Here is a 14,240-nt window from a genome sequence, read left to right on the forward strand (position 1 = left end):
ACTGACCCCAACACATCACTACACTGACCCGAACACATCACTACACTGACCCCAACACATCACTACACTGACCCGAACACATCACTACACTGACCCGAACACATCACTACACTGACCCCAACACATCACTACACTGACCCCAACACATCACTACACTGACCCCAACACATCACTATACTGACCCCAACACATCACTACACTGACCCGAACTCATCACTACACTGACCCCAACACATCACTACACTGACCCGAACACATCACTACACTGACCCCAACACATCACTACACTGACCCGAACACATCACTACACTGACCCCAACACATCACTACACTGACCCCAACACATCACTACACTGACCCCAACACATCACTACACTGACCCCAACACATCACTACACTGACCCCAACACATCACTACACTGACCCCAACACATCACTACACTGACCCCAACACATCACTACACTGACCCCAACACATCACTACACTGACCCCAACACATCACTACACTGACCCCAACACATCACTACACTGACCCCAACACATCACTACACTGACCCCAACACATCACTACACTGACCCGAACACATCACTACACTGACCCGAACACATCACTACACTGACCCGAACACATCACTACACTGACCCCAACACATCACTACACTGACCCCAACACATCACTACACTGACCCGAACACATCACTACACTGACCCCAACACATCACTACACTGACCCCAACACATCACTACACTGACCCCAACACATCACTACACTGACCCGAACACATCACTACACTGACCCGAACACATCACTACACTGACCCCAACACATCACTACACTGACCCCAACACATCACTACACTGACCCGAACACATCACTACACTGACCCGAACACATCACTACACTGACCCCAACACATCACTACACTGACCCGAACACATCACTACACTGACCCGAACACATCACTACACTGACCCCAACACATCACTACACTGACCCCAACACAACACTACACTGACCCGAACACATCACTACACTGACCCGAACACATCACTACACTGACCCGAACACATCACTACACTGACCCCAACACATCACTACACTGACCCGAACACATCACTACACTGACCCCAACACAACACTACACTGACCCGAACACATCACTACACTGACCCGAACACATCACTACACTGACCCGAACACATCACTACACTGACCCCAACACATCACTACACTGACCCCAACACATCACTACACTGACCCCAACACATCACTACACTGACCCGAACACATCACTACACTGACCCCAACACATCACTACACTGACCCCAACACATCACTACACTGACCCCAACACATCACTACACTGACCCCAACACATCACTACACTGACCCGAACACATCACTACACTGACCCCAACACATCACTACACTGACCCGAACACGATTGTCTCTTCTCTTGCTAGTTTGCTGTTAACTTTGGACAGTTGAGTTGAGTATTTTGAATATTTGTGGGGGACTTGTCCCCCTTATCCTCTGTTGTTGCTACGCCTGTGGATGCTTATGGTGAGGAGAGGTCAGGTGTGAGATGTATTGACTGGTACTGAGGAGAGGTCAGGTGTGAGATGTATTGACTGGTACTGAGGAGAGGTCAGGTGTGAGATGTATTGACTAGTACTGAGGAGAGGTCAGGTGTGTGATGTATTGACTGGTACTGAGGAGAGGTCAGGTGTGTGATGTATTGACTGGTACTGAGGAGAGGTCAGGTGTGTGATGTATTGACTGGTACTGAGGAGAGGTCAGGTGTGTGATGTATTGACTGGTACTGAGGAGAGGTCAGGTGTGTGATGTATTGAGGAGAGGTCAGGTGTGTTATGTATTGACTGGTCCCACTATAGCCCTGGTAACATGTCCCATTATAGGCCCGGTAACCTGTCCCATTATAGCCCTGGTAACCTGTCCCATTATAGCCCTGGTAACCTGTCCCATTATAGCCCTGGTAACCTGTCCCACTATAGCCCTGGTAACCTGTCCCATTATAGCCCTGGCAACCTGTCCCATTATAGGCCCGGTAACCTGTCCCATTATAGCCCTGGTAACCTGTCCCACTATAGCCCTGGTAACCTGTCCCATTATAGCCCTGGCAACCTGTCCCATTATAGCCCTGGTAACCTGTCCCATTATAGCCCAGGTAACCTGTCCCATTATAGCCCTGGCAACCCGTCCCATTATAGCCCTGGTAACCTGTCCCACTATAGCCTGGGTAACCTGTCCCATTATAGCCCTGGTAACCCATCCCATTATAGCCCTGGGAACCTGTCTCATTATAGCCCTGGTAACCTGTCCCTTCAAGGGAGAAAACATCTAATCTCTCCCCCTGCGAGCCTCATAACCGGCCTCTCCACCTCTCTACCAGTGGCCTCTCCACCTCTCTACCAGGGAACTCTCCACCTCTCTACCAGGGGCCTCTCCACCTCTCTACCAGGGGCCTCTCCACCTCTCTACCAGGGGCCTCTCCACCTCTCTACCAGGGGCCTCTCCACCTCTCTACCAGGGGCCTCTCCACCTCTCTACCAGGGGCCTCTCCACCTCTCTACCAGGGGCCTCTCCACCTCTCTACCAGGGGCCTCTCCACCTCTCTACCAGGGGCCTCTCCACCTCTCTACCAGGGGCCTCTCCACCTCTCTACCAGGGGCCTCTCCACCTCTCTACCAGGGGCCTCTCCACCTCTCTACCAGGGGCCTCTCCACCTCTCTACCAGGGGCCTCTCCACCTCTCTACCAGGGGCCTCTCCACCTCTCTACCAGGGGCCTCTCCACCTCTCTACCAGGGGCCTCTCCACCTCTCTACCAGGGAACTCTCCACCTCTCTACCAGGGGCCTCTCCACCTCTCTACCAGGGGCCTCTCCACCTCTCTACCAGGGGCCTCTCCACCTCTCTACCAGGGGCCTCTCCACCTCTCTACCAGGGGCCTCTCCACCTCTCTACCAGGGGCCTCTCCACCTCTCTACCAGGGGCCTCTCCACCTCTCTACCAGGGGCCTATCCACCTCTCTACCAGGGGCCTCTCCACCTCTCTACCAGGGGCCTCTCCACCTCTCTACCAGGGGCCTCTCCACCTCTCTACCAGGGGCCTCTCCACCTCTCTACCAGGGGCCTCTCCACCTCTCTACCAGGGGCCTCTCCACCTCTCTACCAGGGGCCTCTCCACCTCTCTACCAGTGGCCTCTCCACCTCTCTACCAGTGGCCTCTCCACCTCTCTACCAGGGGCCTATCCACCTCTCTACCAGGGGCCTCTCCACCTCTCTACCAGGGGCCTCTCCACCTCTCTACCAGGGAACTCTCCACCTCTCTACCAGGGGCCTCTCCACCTCTCTACCAGGGGCCTCTCCACCTCTCTACCAGGGGCCTCTCCACCTCTCTACCAGGGGCCTCTCCACCTCTCTACCAGGGGCCTCTCCACCTCTCTACCAGGGGCCTCTCCACCTCTCTACCAGGGGCCTCTCCACCTCTCTACCAGGGGCCTATCCACCTCTCTACCAGGGGCCTCTCCACCTCTCTACCAGGGGCCTCTCCACCTCTCTACCAGGGGCCTCTCCACCTCTCTACCAGGGGCCTCTCCACCTCTTTACCAGGGGCCTCTCCACCTCTCTACCAGGGGCCTCTCCACCTCTCTACCAGGGGCCTCTCCACCTCTCTACCAGGGGCCTCTCCACCTCTCTACCAGGGGCCTCTCCACCTCTCTACCAGGGGCCTCTCCACCTCTCTACCAGGGGCCTCTCCACCTCTCTACCAGGGGCCTCTCCACCTCTCTACCAGGGGCCTCTCCACCTCTCTACCAGGGGCCTCTCCACCTCTCTACCAGGGGCCTCTCCACCTCTCTACCAGGGGCCTCTCCACCTCTCTACCAGGGGCCTCTCCACCTCTCTACCAGGGGCCTCTCCACCTCTCTACCAGGGGCCTCTCCACCTCTCTACCAGGGGCCTCTCTATATTGTACTGGCTCTATGGAAGAGATTCCAGCTAGCAGCACTTCTCATTGTTGAGCTGTCCGTCCATCCTGGGGAACAAAGATCCATGCAGGCTGGGACCAAAATAGTCTAAATGCTCAAAACTGACATTGTTCAACAGTTAACTTCCCTGACTGGGCACATCCTCCACACCGGGGTGGAGGGACAGCCAGCAAACACTGAGGGACAGCCAGCAAACACTGAGGGACAACCAGAAAACACTGAGGGACAGCCAGAAAACACTGAGGGACAACCAGCAAACACTGAGGGACAACCAGAAAACACTGAGGGACAACCAGCAAACACTGAGGGACAACCAGCAAACACTGAGGGACAACCAGCAAACACTGAGGGACAACCAGAAAACACTGAGGGACAACCAGCAATCACTGAGGGACAACCAGCAAACACTGAGGGACAACCAGAAAACACTGAGGGACAACCAGAAATCACTGAGGGACAACCAGCAAACACTGAGGGACAACCAGCAAACACTGAGGGACAACCAGAAAACACTGAGGGACAACCAGCAATCACTGAGGGACAACCAGCAAACACTGAGGGACAACCAGAAAACACTGAGGGACAACCAGAAAACACTGAGGGACAACCAGAAATCACTGAGGGACAACCAGAAAACACTGAGGGACAACCAGAAAACACTGAGGGACAACCAGAAAACACTGAGGGACAACCAGCAAACACTGAGGGACAACCAGCAAACACTGAGGGACAACCAGAAAACACTGAGGGACAACCAGAAAACACTGAGGGACAACCAGAAAACACTGAGGGACAACCAGCAAACACTGAGGGACAACCAGAAAACACTGAGGGACAACCAGAAAACACTGAGGGACAACCAGAAAACACTGAGGGACAACCAGCAAACACTGAGGGACAACCAGAAAACACTGAGGGACAACCAGCAAACACTGAGGGACAACCAGAAAACACTGAGGGACAACCAGCAAACACTGAGGGACAACCAGCAAACACTGAGGGACAACCAGAAAACACTGAGGGACAACCAGAAAACACTGAGGGACAACCAGCAAACACTGAGGGACAACCAGCAAACACTGAGGGACAACCAGCAAACACTGAGGTCAGGAAGGAGACTTTTTCTCAACAACACAAAGATATCAGAGGAAATATTGCATTAATATTATTCAGATATCAAGTCACATCTGGAGACAACCAATGGGATGATGGCCACTGACAACCAATGGGATTTTGGCCACTGACAACCAATAGGATGATGGCCACTGACAACCAATGGGATGATGGCCACTGACAACCAATGGGATTTTGGCCACTGACAACCAATGAGATGATGGCCACTGACAACCAATGGGATTTTGGCCACTGACAACCAATGGGATGATGATGGCCACTGACAACCAATGGGATGAGGGCCACTGACAACCAATGGGATGATGATGGCAACTGACAACCAATGGGATGATGGCCACTGACAACCAATGGGATGATGATGGCAACTGACAACCAATGGGATGATGGCCACTGACAACCAATGGGATGATGGCCACTACTCAATAGTCAAACAATAAGGGGAAAAAATGACAGCTCTCGTCCATTAACTCCAATCAATTGTAATGGCTTCAGAGAACAATGATTTTACATGTTGTGTACATTTTACAAGAATCATTGACTGTGTTCATTGTGTGTAAGTGTGTGATGATGATGATGATGTGTGTGTGTGTGTGTGTGTGTGTGTGTGTGACTGCTGGCTGAAAATATTGTATCAGTATTTTTAGATTCACATCACAGTGTTGTTGTTATACAAATAAACAACTATGTTATTGGTGTGTGTCTCACTGCGTGTTTCCAAAGGTGACTGCTGGCTGCTGGCTGCTATAGCCTGTCTGACTGGGTGTTCCTAGGTGTGTGTCTGTTGGTAACTAACTGTGTGTTTCCTAGGTGACTGCTGGCTGCTGGCTGCTATAGCCTGTCTGACTCTGAATGAGAAGCTTCTCTACCGGGTCGTTCCTCAGGATCAGAGCTACTCCGAGGGATATGGAGGAATCTTTCACTTCCAGGTCAGAAACTCACCAATCAAAACAACCCTCATTATTAGATAACTAGAAACAATAACACATTTTACGTAGACTGTCTATTTCCATGGTGTATTGTAATCAGGGAAGGGCTCGATTCCATTTCAAGTCAGTGAGTTCAGGAAGTACACTGACATATCAAACTGAAATTGAATTTCCTCAAAAGTGGGATAGGCATTCCTGGGTGTGCTTGACTGAAATGAACTGAAATCAACCCCCCAGACCCTGATTGCAATACATTATCAACTCCTGTCAAATGTCTTCAACCGTGTCTTTTCCTGCATGGCACATCTTTTCCTCCACCAAGTTCTGGCGCTATGGCGACTGGGTTGACGTTGTCATTGACGACCGCATCCCCACCTTCAACAACCAGCTGGTGTTCACCAAGTCTGCTGAGAGGAACGAGTTCTGGAGCGCCCTGCTGGAGAAGGCCTACGCCAAGTATGTACCCCTAGCTCTATGCCAAATACGACCCCTAACTCTATGCCAAGTACGTACCCCTAACTCTATGCCAAGTATGTACCCCTAACTCTATGCCAAGTACGACCCCTAACTCTATGCCAAGTACGCCCCCCTAACTCTATGCCAAATACGTACCCCTAACTCTATACCAAATACGTACCCCTAACTCTATGCCAAGTACGACCCCCTAACTCTATGCCAAGTACGACCCCTAACTCTATGCCAAGTACGACCCCTAACTCTATGCCAAGTACGACCCCTAACTCTATGCCAAGTACGACCCCCTAACTCTATGCCAAGTACGACCCCTAACTCTATGCCAAGTACGACCCCTAACTCTATGCCAAATACGACCCCTAACTCTATGCCAAGTATGTACCCCTAACTCTATGCCAAATACGACCCCTAACTCTATGCCAAGTATGTACCCCTAACTCTATGCCAAATACGACCCCTAACTCTATGCCAAGTATGTACCCCTAACTCTATGCCAAGTATGTACCCCTAACTCTATGCCAAGTACGTACCCCTATTCCTTCGCCAAGTCTAGATGAATAAGGGAAATGAAATCTATATACTGTAGAAGTCTATACGCTAGATATAGACTACTTTCTTCACTGCCTCAGCATGACACCTTCTGCATTACTCTGATTCTAGCCACCTCAACCTGCCTCTCTCCCACAAGACACTTCCAATCCCCAGCAACATGGGCACCCCTACAGTTGACTCACACAACTTTATCCACAGAAACGGCACAATCCTCTATCCCATGACCTCCTGCACACTTCCCACATCTTGGAATCTCCCTTCTACACACGGCTGCAACATGACCGTAAAGGTTGCGCCTGAAACTCTCACTCTCCCATCCCCCCTCCTCCCCAGGCTTCACGGATCCTACGAGGCCCTGAAGGGCGGTAACACCATGACCCTAACCCTCACTCTCCCATCCCCCCTCCTCCCCAGGCTTCACGGTTCCTACGAGGCCCTTAAGGGCGGTAACACCACGACCCTAACCCTCACTCTCCCATCCCCCTCCTCCCCAGGCAGAAGGGCGGTAACACCACGACCCTAACCCTCACTCTCCCATCCCCCCTCCCCAGGCTTCACAGTTCCTACGAGGCCCTGAAGGGCGGTAACACCACGACCCTAACCCTCACTCTCCCATCACCCCTCCCCAGGCTTCACGGTTCCTACGAGGCCCTGAAGGGCGGTAACACCACGACCCTAACCCTCACTCTCCCATCCCCCCTCCTCCCCAGGCTTCACGGTTCCTACGAGGCCCTGAAGGGCGGTAAACCACGACCCTAACCCTCACTCTCCCATCCCCCTCCTCCCCAGGCAGAAGGGCGGTAACACCACGACCCTAACCCTCACTCTCCCATCCCCCCTCCTCCCCAGGCTTCACGGTTCCTACGAGGCCCTGAAGGGCGGTAACACCACGACCCTAACCCTCACTCTCCCAACCCCACTCCTCCCCAGGCTTCACGGTTCCTACGAGAACCCGAAGGGCGGTAACACCACAACCCTAACCCTCACTCTCCCATCCCCCTTCCCCAGGCTGAAGGGCGGTAGCACCATGACCCTAACCCTCAATCTCCCATCCTCCCCTCCTCCCCAGGCTTCACGGTTCCTACGAAGCTCTGAAGGGCGGTAACACCATGACCCTAACCCTCACTCTCCCATCCCCCCTCCTCCCCAGGCTTCACGGTTCCTACGAGGCCCTGAAGGGCGGTAACACCACGACCTTAACCCTCACTCTCCCATCCCCCTCCTCCCCAGACTGAAGGGCGGTAACACCACGACCCTAACCCTCACTCTCCCATCCCCCTCCCCAGGCTTCACGGATCCTACGAGGCCCTGAAGGGCGGTAACACCACGACCCTAACCCTCACTCTCCCATCCCCCCTCCTCCCCAGGCTTCAAGGTTCCTACGAGGCCCTGAAGGGCGATAACACCACGACCCTATCCCTCACTCTCCCAACCCCCCTCCTCCCCAGGCTTCACGGTTCCTACGAGGCCCTGAAGGGAAGTAACACCACGACCCTAACCCTCACTCTCCCACCCCCCCTCCCCAGGCTTTACAGTTCCTACGAGGCCCTGAAGGGCGGTAACACCACGACCCTAACCCTCACTCTCCCATCCCCCCTCCTCCCCAGGCTTCACGGTTCCTACGAGGCCCTGAAGGGCGGTAACACCACGACCCTAACCCTCACTCTCCCATCCCCCCTCCTCCCCAGGCTTCACGGTTCCTATGAGGCCCTGAAGGGCGGTAACACCACGACCCTAACCCTCACTCTCCCATCCCCCCTCCCCAGGCTTCACGGTTCCTATGAGGCCCTGAAGGGCAGTAACACCACGACCCTAACCCTCACTCTCCCACCCCCCCTCCCCAGGCTTCACAGTTCCTATGAGGCCCTGAAGGGCAGTAACACCACGACCCTAACCCTCACTCTCCCATCCCCCTCCTCCCCAGGCAGAAGGGCGGTAACACCACGACCCTAACCCTCACTCTCCCAACCCCCCTCCTCCCCAGGCTTCACGGTTCCTACGAGGCCCCGAAGGGCAGTAACACCACGACCCTAACCCTCACTCTCCCATCCCCCTTCCCCAGGCTGAAGGGCGGTAGCACCATGACCCTAACCCTCACTCTCCCATCCCCCCCTCCTCCCCAGGCTTCACGGTTCCTACGAAGCTCTGAAGGGCGGTAACACCATGACCCTAACCCTCACTCTCCCATCCCCCCTCCTCCCCAGACTGAAGGGCGGTAACACCACGACCCTAACCCTCACTCTCCCATCCCCCCTCCTCCCCAGGCTTCACGGTTCCTACGAGGCCCTGAAGGGCGGTAACACCACGACCCTAACCCTCACTCTCCCATCCCCCCTCCTCCCCAGGCTTCACGGTTCCTATGAGGCCCTGAAGGGCGGTAACACCACGACCCTAACCCTCACTCTCCCATCCCCCCTCCCCAGGCTTCATGGTTCCTATGAGGCCCTGAAGGGCAGTAACACCACGACCCTAACCCTCACTCTCCCACCCCCCCTCCCCAGGCTTCACAGTTCCTATGAGGCCCTGAAGGGCAGTAACACCACGACCCTAACCCTCACTCTCCCATCCCCCCTCCTCCCCAGGCTTCACTGTTCCTACGAGGCCCTGAAGGGCAGTAACACCACGACCCTAACCCTCCCTCTCCCATCCCCCCTCCCCCTCCCCAGGCTTCACGGTTCCTACGAGGCCCTGAAGGGCGGTAACACCACGACCCTAACCCTCACTCTCTCATCCCCCCTCCCCAGGCTTCACGGTTCCTACGAGGCCCTGAAGGGCGGTAACACCATGACCCTAACCCTCACTCTCCTATCCCCCCTCCCCAGGCTTCAAGGTTCCTACGAGGCCCTGAAGGGCGGTAACACCATGACCCTAACCCTCACCCTCCCATCCCCCCTCCCCAGGCTTCACGGTTCCTACGAGGCCCTGAAGGGTGGTAACACCATGACCCTAACCCTCACTCTCCCATCCCCCCTCCTCCCCAGACTGAAGGGCGGTAACACCACGACCCTAACCCTCACTCTCCCATCCCCCCTCCTCCCCAGGCTTCACGGTTCCTACGAGGCCCTGAAGGGCGGTAACACCACGACCCTAACCCTCACTCTCCCATCCCCCCTCCTCCCCAGGCTTCACGGTTCCTATGAGGCCCTGAAGGGCGGTAACACCACGACCCTAACCCTCACTCTCCCATCCCCCCTCCCCAGGCTTCATGGTTCCTATGAGGCCCTGAAGGGCAGTAACACCACGACCCTAACCCTCACTCTCCCACCCCCCCTCCCCAGGCTTCACAGTTCCTATGAGGCCCTGAAGGGCAGTAACACCACGACCCTAACCCTCACTCTCCCATCCCCCCTCCTCCCCAGGCTTCACGGTTCCTACGAGGCCCTGAAGGGCAGTAACACCACGACCCTAACCCTCCCTCTCCCTCTCCCATCCCCCCTCCCCCTCCCCAGGCTTCACGGTTCCTACGAGGCCCTGAAGGGCGGTAACACCACGACCCTAACCCTCACTCTCTCATCCCCCCTCCCCAGGCTTCACGGTTCCTACGAGGCCCTGAAGGGCGGTAACACCATGACCCTAACCCTCACTCTCCTATCCCCCCTCCCCAGGCTTCAAGGTTCCTACGAGGCCCTGAAGGGCGGTAACACCATGACCCTAACCCTCACCCTCCCATCCCCCCTCCCCAGGCTTCACGGTTCCTACGAGGCCCTGAAGGGTGGTAACACCATGACCCTAACCCTCACTCTCCCATCCCCCCTCCCCAGGCTGAATGGCGGTAACACCATGACCCTAACCCTCACTCTCCCATCCCCCCTCCTCCCCAGGCTTCACGGATCCTACGAGGCCCTGAAGGGCGGTAACACCATGACCCTAACCCTCACTCTCCCATCCCCCCTCCTCCCCAGGCTTCACGGTTCCTACGAGGCCCTTAAGGGCGGTAACACCACGACCCTAACCCTCACTCTCCCATCCACCTCCTCCCCAGGCAGAAGGGCGGTAACACCACGACCCTAACCCTCACTCTCCCATCCCCCCTCCCCAGGCTTCACGGTTCCTACGAGGCCCTGAAGGGCGGTAACACCACGACCCTAACCCTCACTCTCCCATCACCCCTCCCCAGGCTTCACGGTTCCTACGAGGCCCTGAAGGGCGGTAACACCACGACGCTAACCCTCACTCTCCCATCCCCCCTCCTCCCCAGGCTTCACGGTTCCTACGAGGCCCTGAAGGGCGGTAACACCACGACCCTAACCCTCACTCTCCCATCCCCCTCCTCCCCAGGCAGAAGGGCGGTAACACCACGACCCTAACCCTCACTCTCCCATCCCCCCTCCTCCCCAGGCTTCACGGTTCCTACGAGGCCCTGAAGGGCGGTAACACCACGACCCTAACCCTCACTCTCCCATCCCCCCTCCCCAGAATTCATGGTTCCTATGAGGCCCTGAAGGGCAGTAACACCACGACCCTAACCCTCACTCTCCCACCCCTCCTCCCCAGGCTTCACAGTTCCTATGAGGCCCTGAAGGGCAGTAACACCACGACCCTAACCCTCACTCTCCCATCCCCCCTCCTCCCCAGGCTTCACGGTTCCTACGAGGCCCTGAAGGGCAGTAACACCACGACCCTAACCCTCCCTCTCCCTCTCCCATCCCCCCTCCCCCTCCCCAGGCTTCACGGTTCCTACGAGGCCCTGAAGGGCGGTAACACCACGACCCTAACCCTCACTCTCTCATCCCCCCTCCCCAGGCTTCACGGTTCCTACGAGGCCCTGAAGGGCGGTAACACCATGACCCTAACCCTCACTCTCCTATCCCTCCTCCCCAGGCTTCAAGGTTCCTACGAGGCCCTGAAGGGCGGTAACACCATGACCCTAACCCTCACCCTCCCATCCCCTCCTCCCCAGGCTTCACGGTTCCTACGAGGCCCTGAAGGGTGGTAACACCATGACCCTAACCCTCACTCTCCCATCCCCCCTCCCCAGGCTGAATGGCGGTAACACCATGACCCTAACCCTCACTCTCCCATCCCCCCTCCTCCCCAGGCTTCACGGATCCTACGAGGCCCTGAAGGGCGGTAACACCATGACCCTAACCCTCACTCTCCCATCCCCCCTCCTCCCCAGGCTTCACGGTTCCTACGAGGCCCTTAAGGGCGGTAACACCACGACCCTAACCCTCACTCTCCCATCCACCTCCTCCCCAGGCAGAAGGGCGGTAACACCACGACCCTAACCCTCACTCTCCCATCCCCCCTCCCCAGGCTTCACGGTTCCTACGAGGCCCTGAAGGGCGGTAACACCACGACCCTAACACTCACTCTCCCATCACCCCTCCCCAGGCTTCACGGTTCCTACGAGGCCCTGAAGGGCGGTAACACCACGACCCTAACCCTCACTCTCCCATCCCCCCTCCTCCCCAGGCTTCACGGTTCCTACGAGGCCCTGAAGGGCGGTAACACCACGACCCAAACCCTCACTCTCCCATCCCCCTCCTCCCCAGGCAGAAGGGCGGTAACACCACGACCCTAACCCTCACTCTCCCATCCCCCCTCCTCCCCAGGCTTCACGGTTCCTACAAGGCCCTGAAGGGCGGTAACACCACGACCCTAACCCTCACTCTCCCAACCACCCTCCTCCCCAGGCTTCACGGTTCCTACGAGGCCCCGAAGGGCGGTAACACCACGCCCCTTACCCTCACTCTCCCGTCCCCCTTCCCCAGGATGAAGGGCGGTAGCACCATGACCCTAACCCTCACTCTCCCATCCCCCCCTCCTCCCCAGGCTTCACGGTTCCTACGAAGCTCTGAAGGGCGGTAACACCATGACCGTAACCCTCACTCTCCCATCCCCCCTCCTCCCCAGGCTTCACGGTTCCTACGAGGCCCTGAAGGGCGGTAACACCACGACCTTAACCCTCACTCTCCCATCCCCCTCCTCCCCAGACTGAAGGGCGGTAACACCACGACCCTAATCCTCACTCTCCCATCCCCCCTCCCCAGGCTTCACGAATCCTACGAGGCCCTGAAGGGCGGTAACACCACGACCCTAACCCTCACTCTCCCATCCCCCCTCCTCCCAAGGCTTCAAGGTTCCTACGAGGCCCTGAAGGGCGATAACACCACGACCCTATCCCTCACTCTCCCAACCCCCCTCCTCCCCAGGCTTCACGGTTCCTACGAGGCCCTGAAGGGCAGTAACACCACGACCCTAACCCTCACTCTCCCACCCCCCCTCCCCAGGCTTCACAGTTCCTACGAGGCCCTGAAGGGCGGTAACACCACGACCCTAACCCTCACTCTCCTATCCCCCCTCCTCTCCAGGCTTCACGGTTCCTACGAGGCCCTGAAGGGCGGTAACACCACGACCCTAACCCTCACTCTCCCATCCCCCCTCCTCCCCAGGCTTCACGGTTCCTATGAGGCCCTGAAGGGCGGTAACACCACGACCCTAACCCTCACTATCCCATCCCCCCTCCCCAGGCTTCATGGTTCCTATGAGGCCCTGAAGGGCAGTAACACCACAACCCTAACCCTCACTCTCCCACCCCCCCTCCCCAGGCTTCACAGTTCCTATGAGGCCCTGAAGGGCATTAACACCACGACCCTAACCCTCACTCTCCCATCCCCCCTCCTCCCCAGTCTTCACGGTTCCTACGAGGCCCTGAAGGGCAGTAACACCACGACCCTAACCCTCCCTCTCCCATCCCCCCTCCCCCTCCCCAGGCTTCACTGTTCCTACGAGGCCCTGAAGGGCGATAACACCATGACCCTATCCCTCACTCTCCCAACCCCCCTCCTCCCCAGGCTTCACGGTTCCTACGAGGCCCTGAAGGGCAGTAACACCACGACCCTAACCTTCACTCTCCCACCCCCCCTCCCCAGGCTTCACAGTTCCTACGAGGCCCTGAAGGGCGGTAACACCACGACCATAACCCTCACTCTCCCATCCCCCCTCCTCCCCAGGCTTCACGGTTCCTACGAGGCCCTGAAGGGCGTTAACACCACTACCCTAACCCTCACTCTCCCATCCCTCCTCCTCCCCAGGCTTCACGGTTCCTACGAGGCCCTGAAGGGCGGTAACACCACGACCCTAACACTCACTCTCCCGTCCCCCTCCTCCCCAGGCAGAAGGGCGGTAACACCACGACCC

At 56.9% G+C, this 14,240-nt stretch overlaps 1 protein-coding gene across 1 annotated transcript in view; it reads left to right on the forward strand.

The window, feature by feature from the left end:
* Positions 1–14,240, forward strand: part of capn3a (calpain 3a, (p94)) — a 77,488-nt gene that overhangs the window by 9,673 nt on the left and 53,575 nt on the right. The window contains exons 3-4 of the mRNA XM_036963110.2: positions 5,953–6,071; positions 6,394–6,527. Of these exons, the coding sequence (XP_036819005.1) occupies positions 5,953–6,071; positions 6,394–6,527 (253 nt within the window). The remainder of the gene's footprint in view (positions 1–5,952; positions 6,072–6,393; positions 6,528–14,240) is intronic.

Source organism: Oncorhynchus mykiss, chromosome 25 (genome assembly GCF_057628025.1).
Source record: "Oncorhynchus mykiss isolate SJ-2025 chromosome 25, ASM5762802v1, whole genome shotgun sequence".
NCBI lineage: Eukaryota > Metazoa > Chordata > Actinopteri > Salmoniformes > Salmonidae > Oncorhynchus > Oncorhynchus mykiss.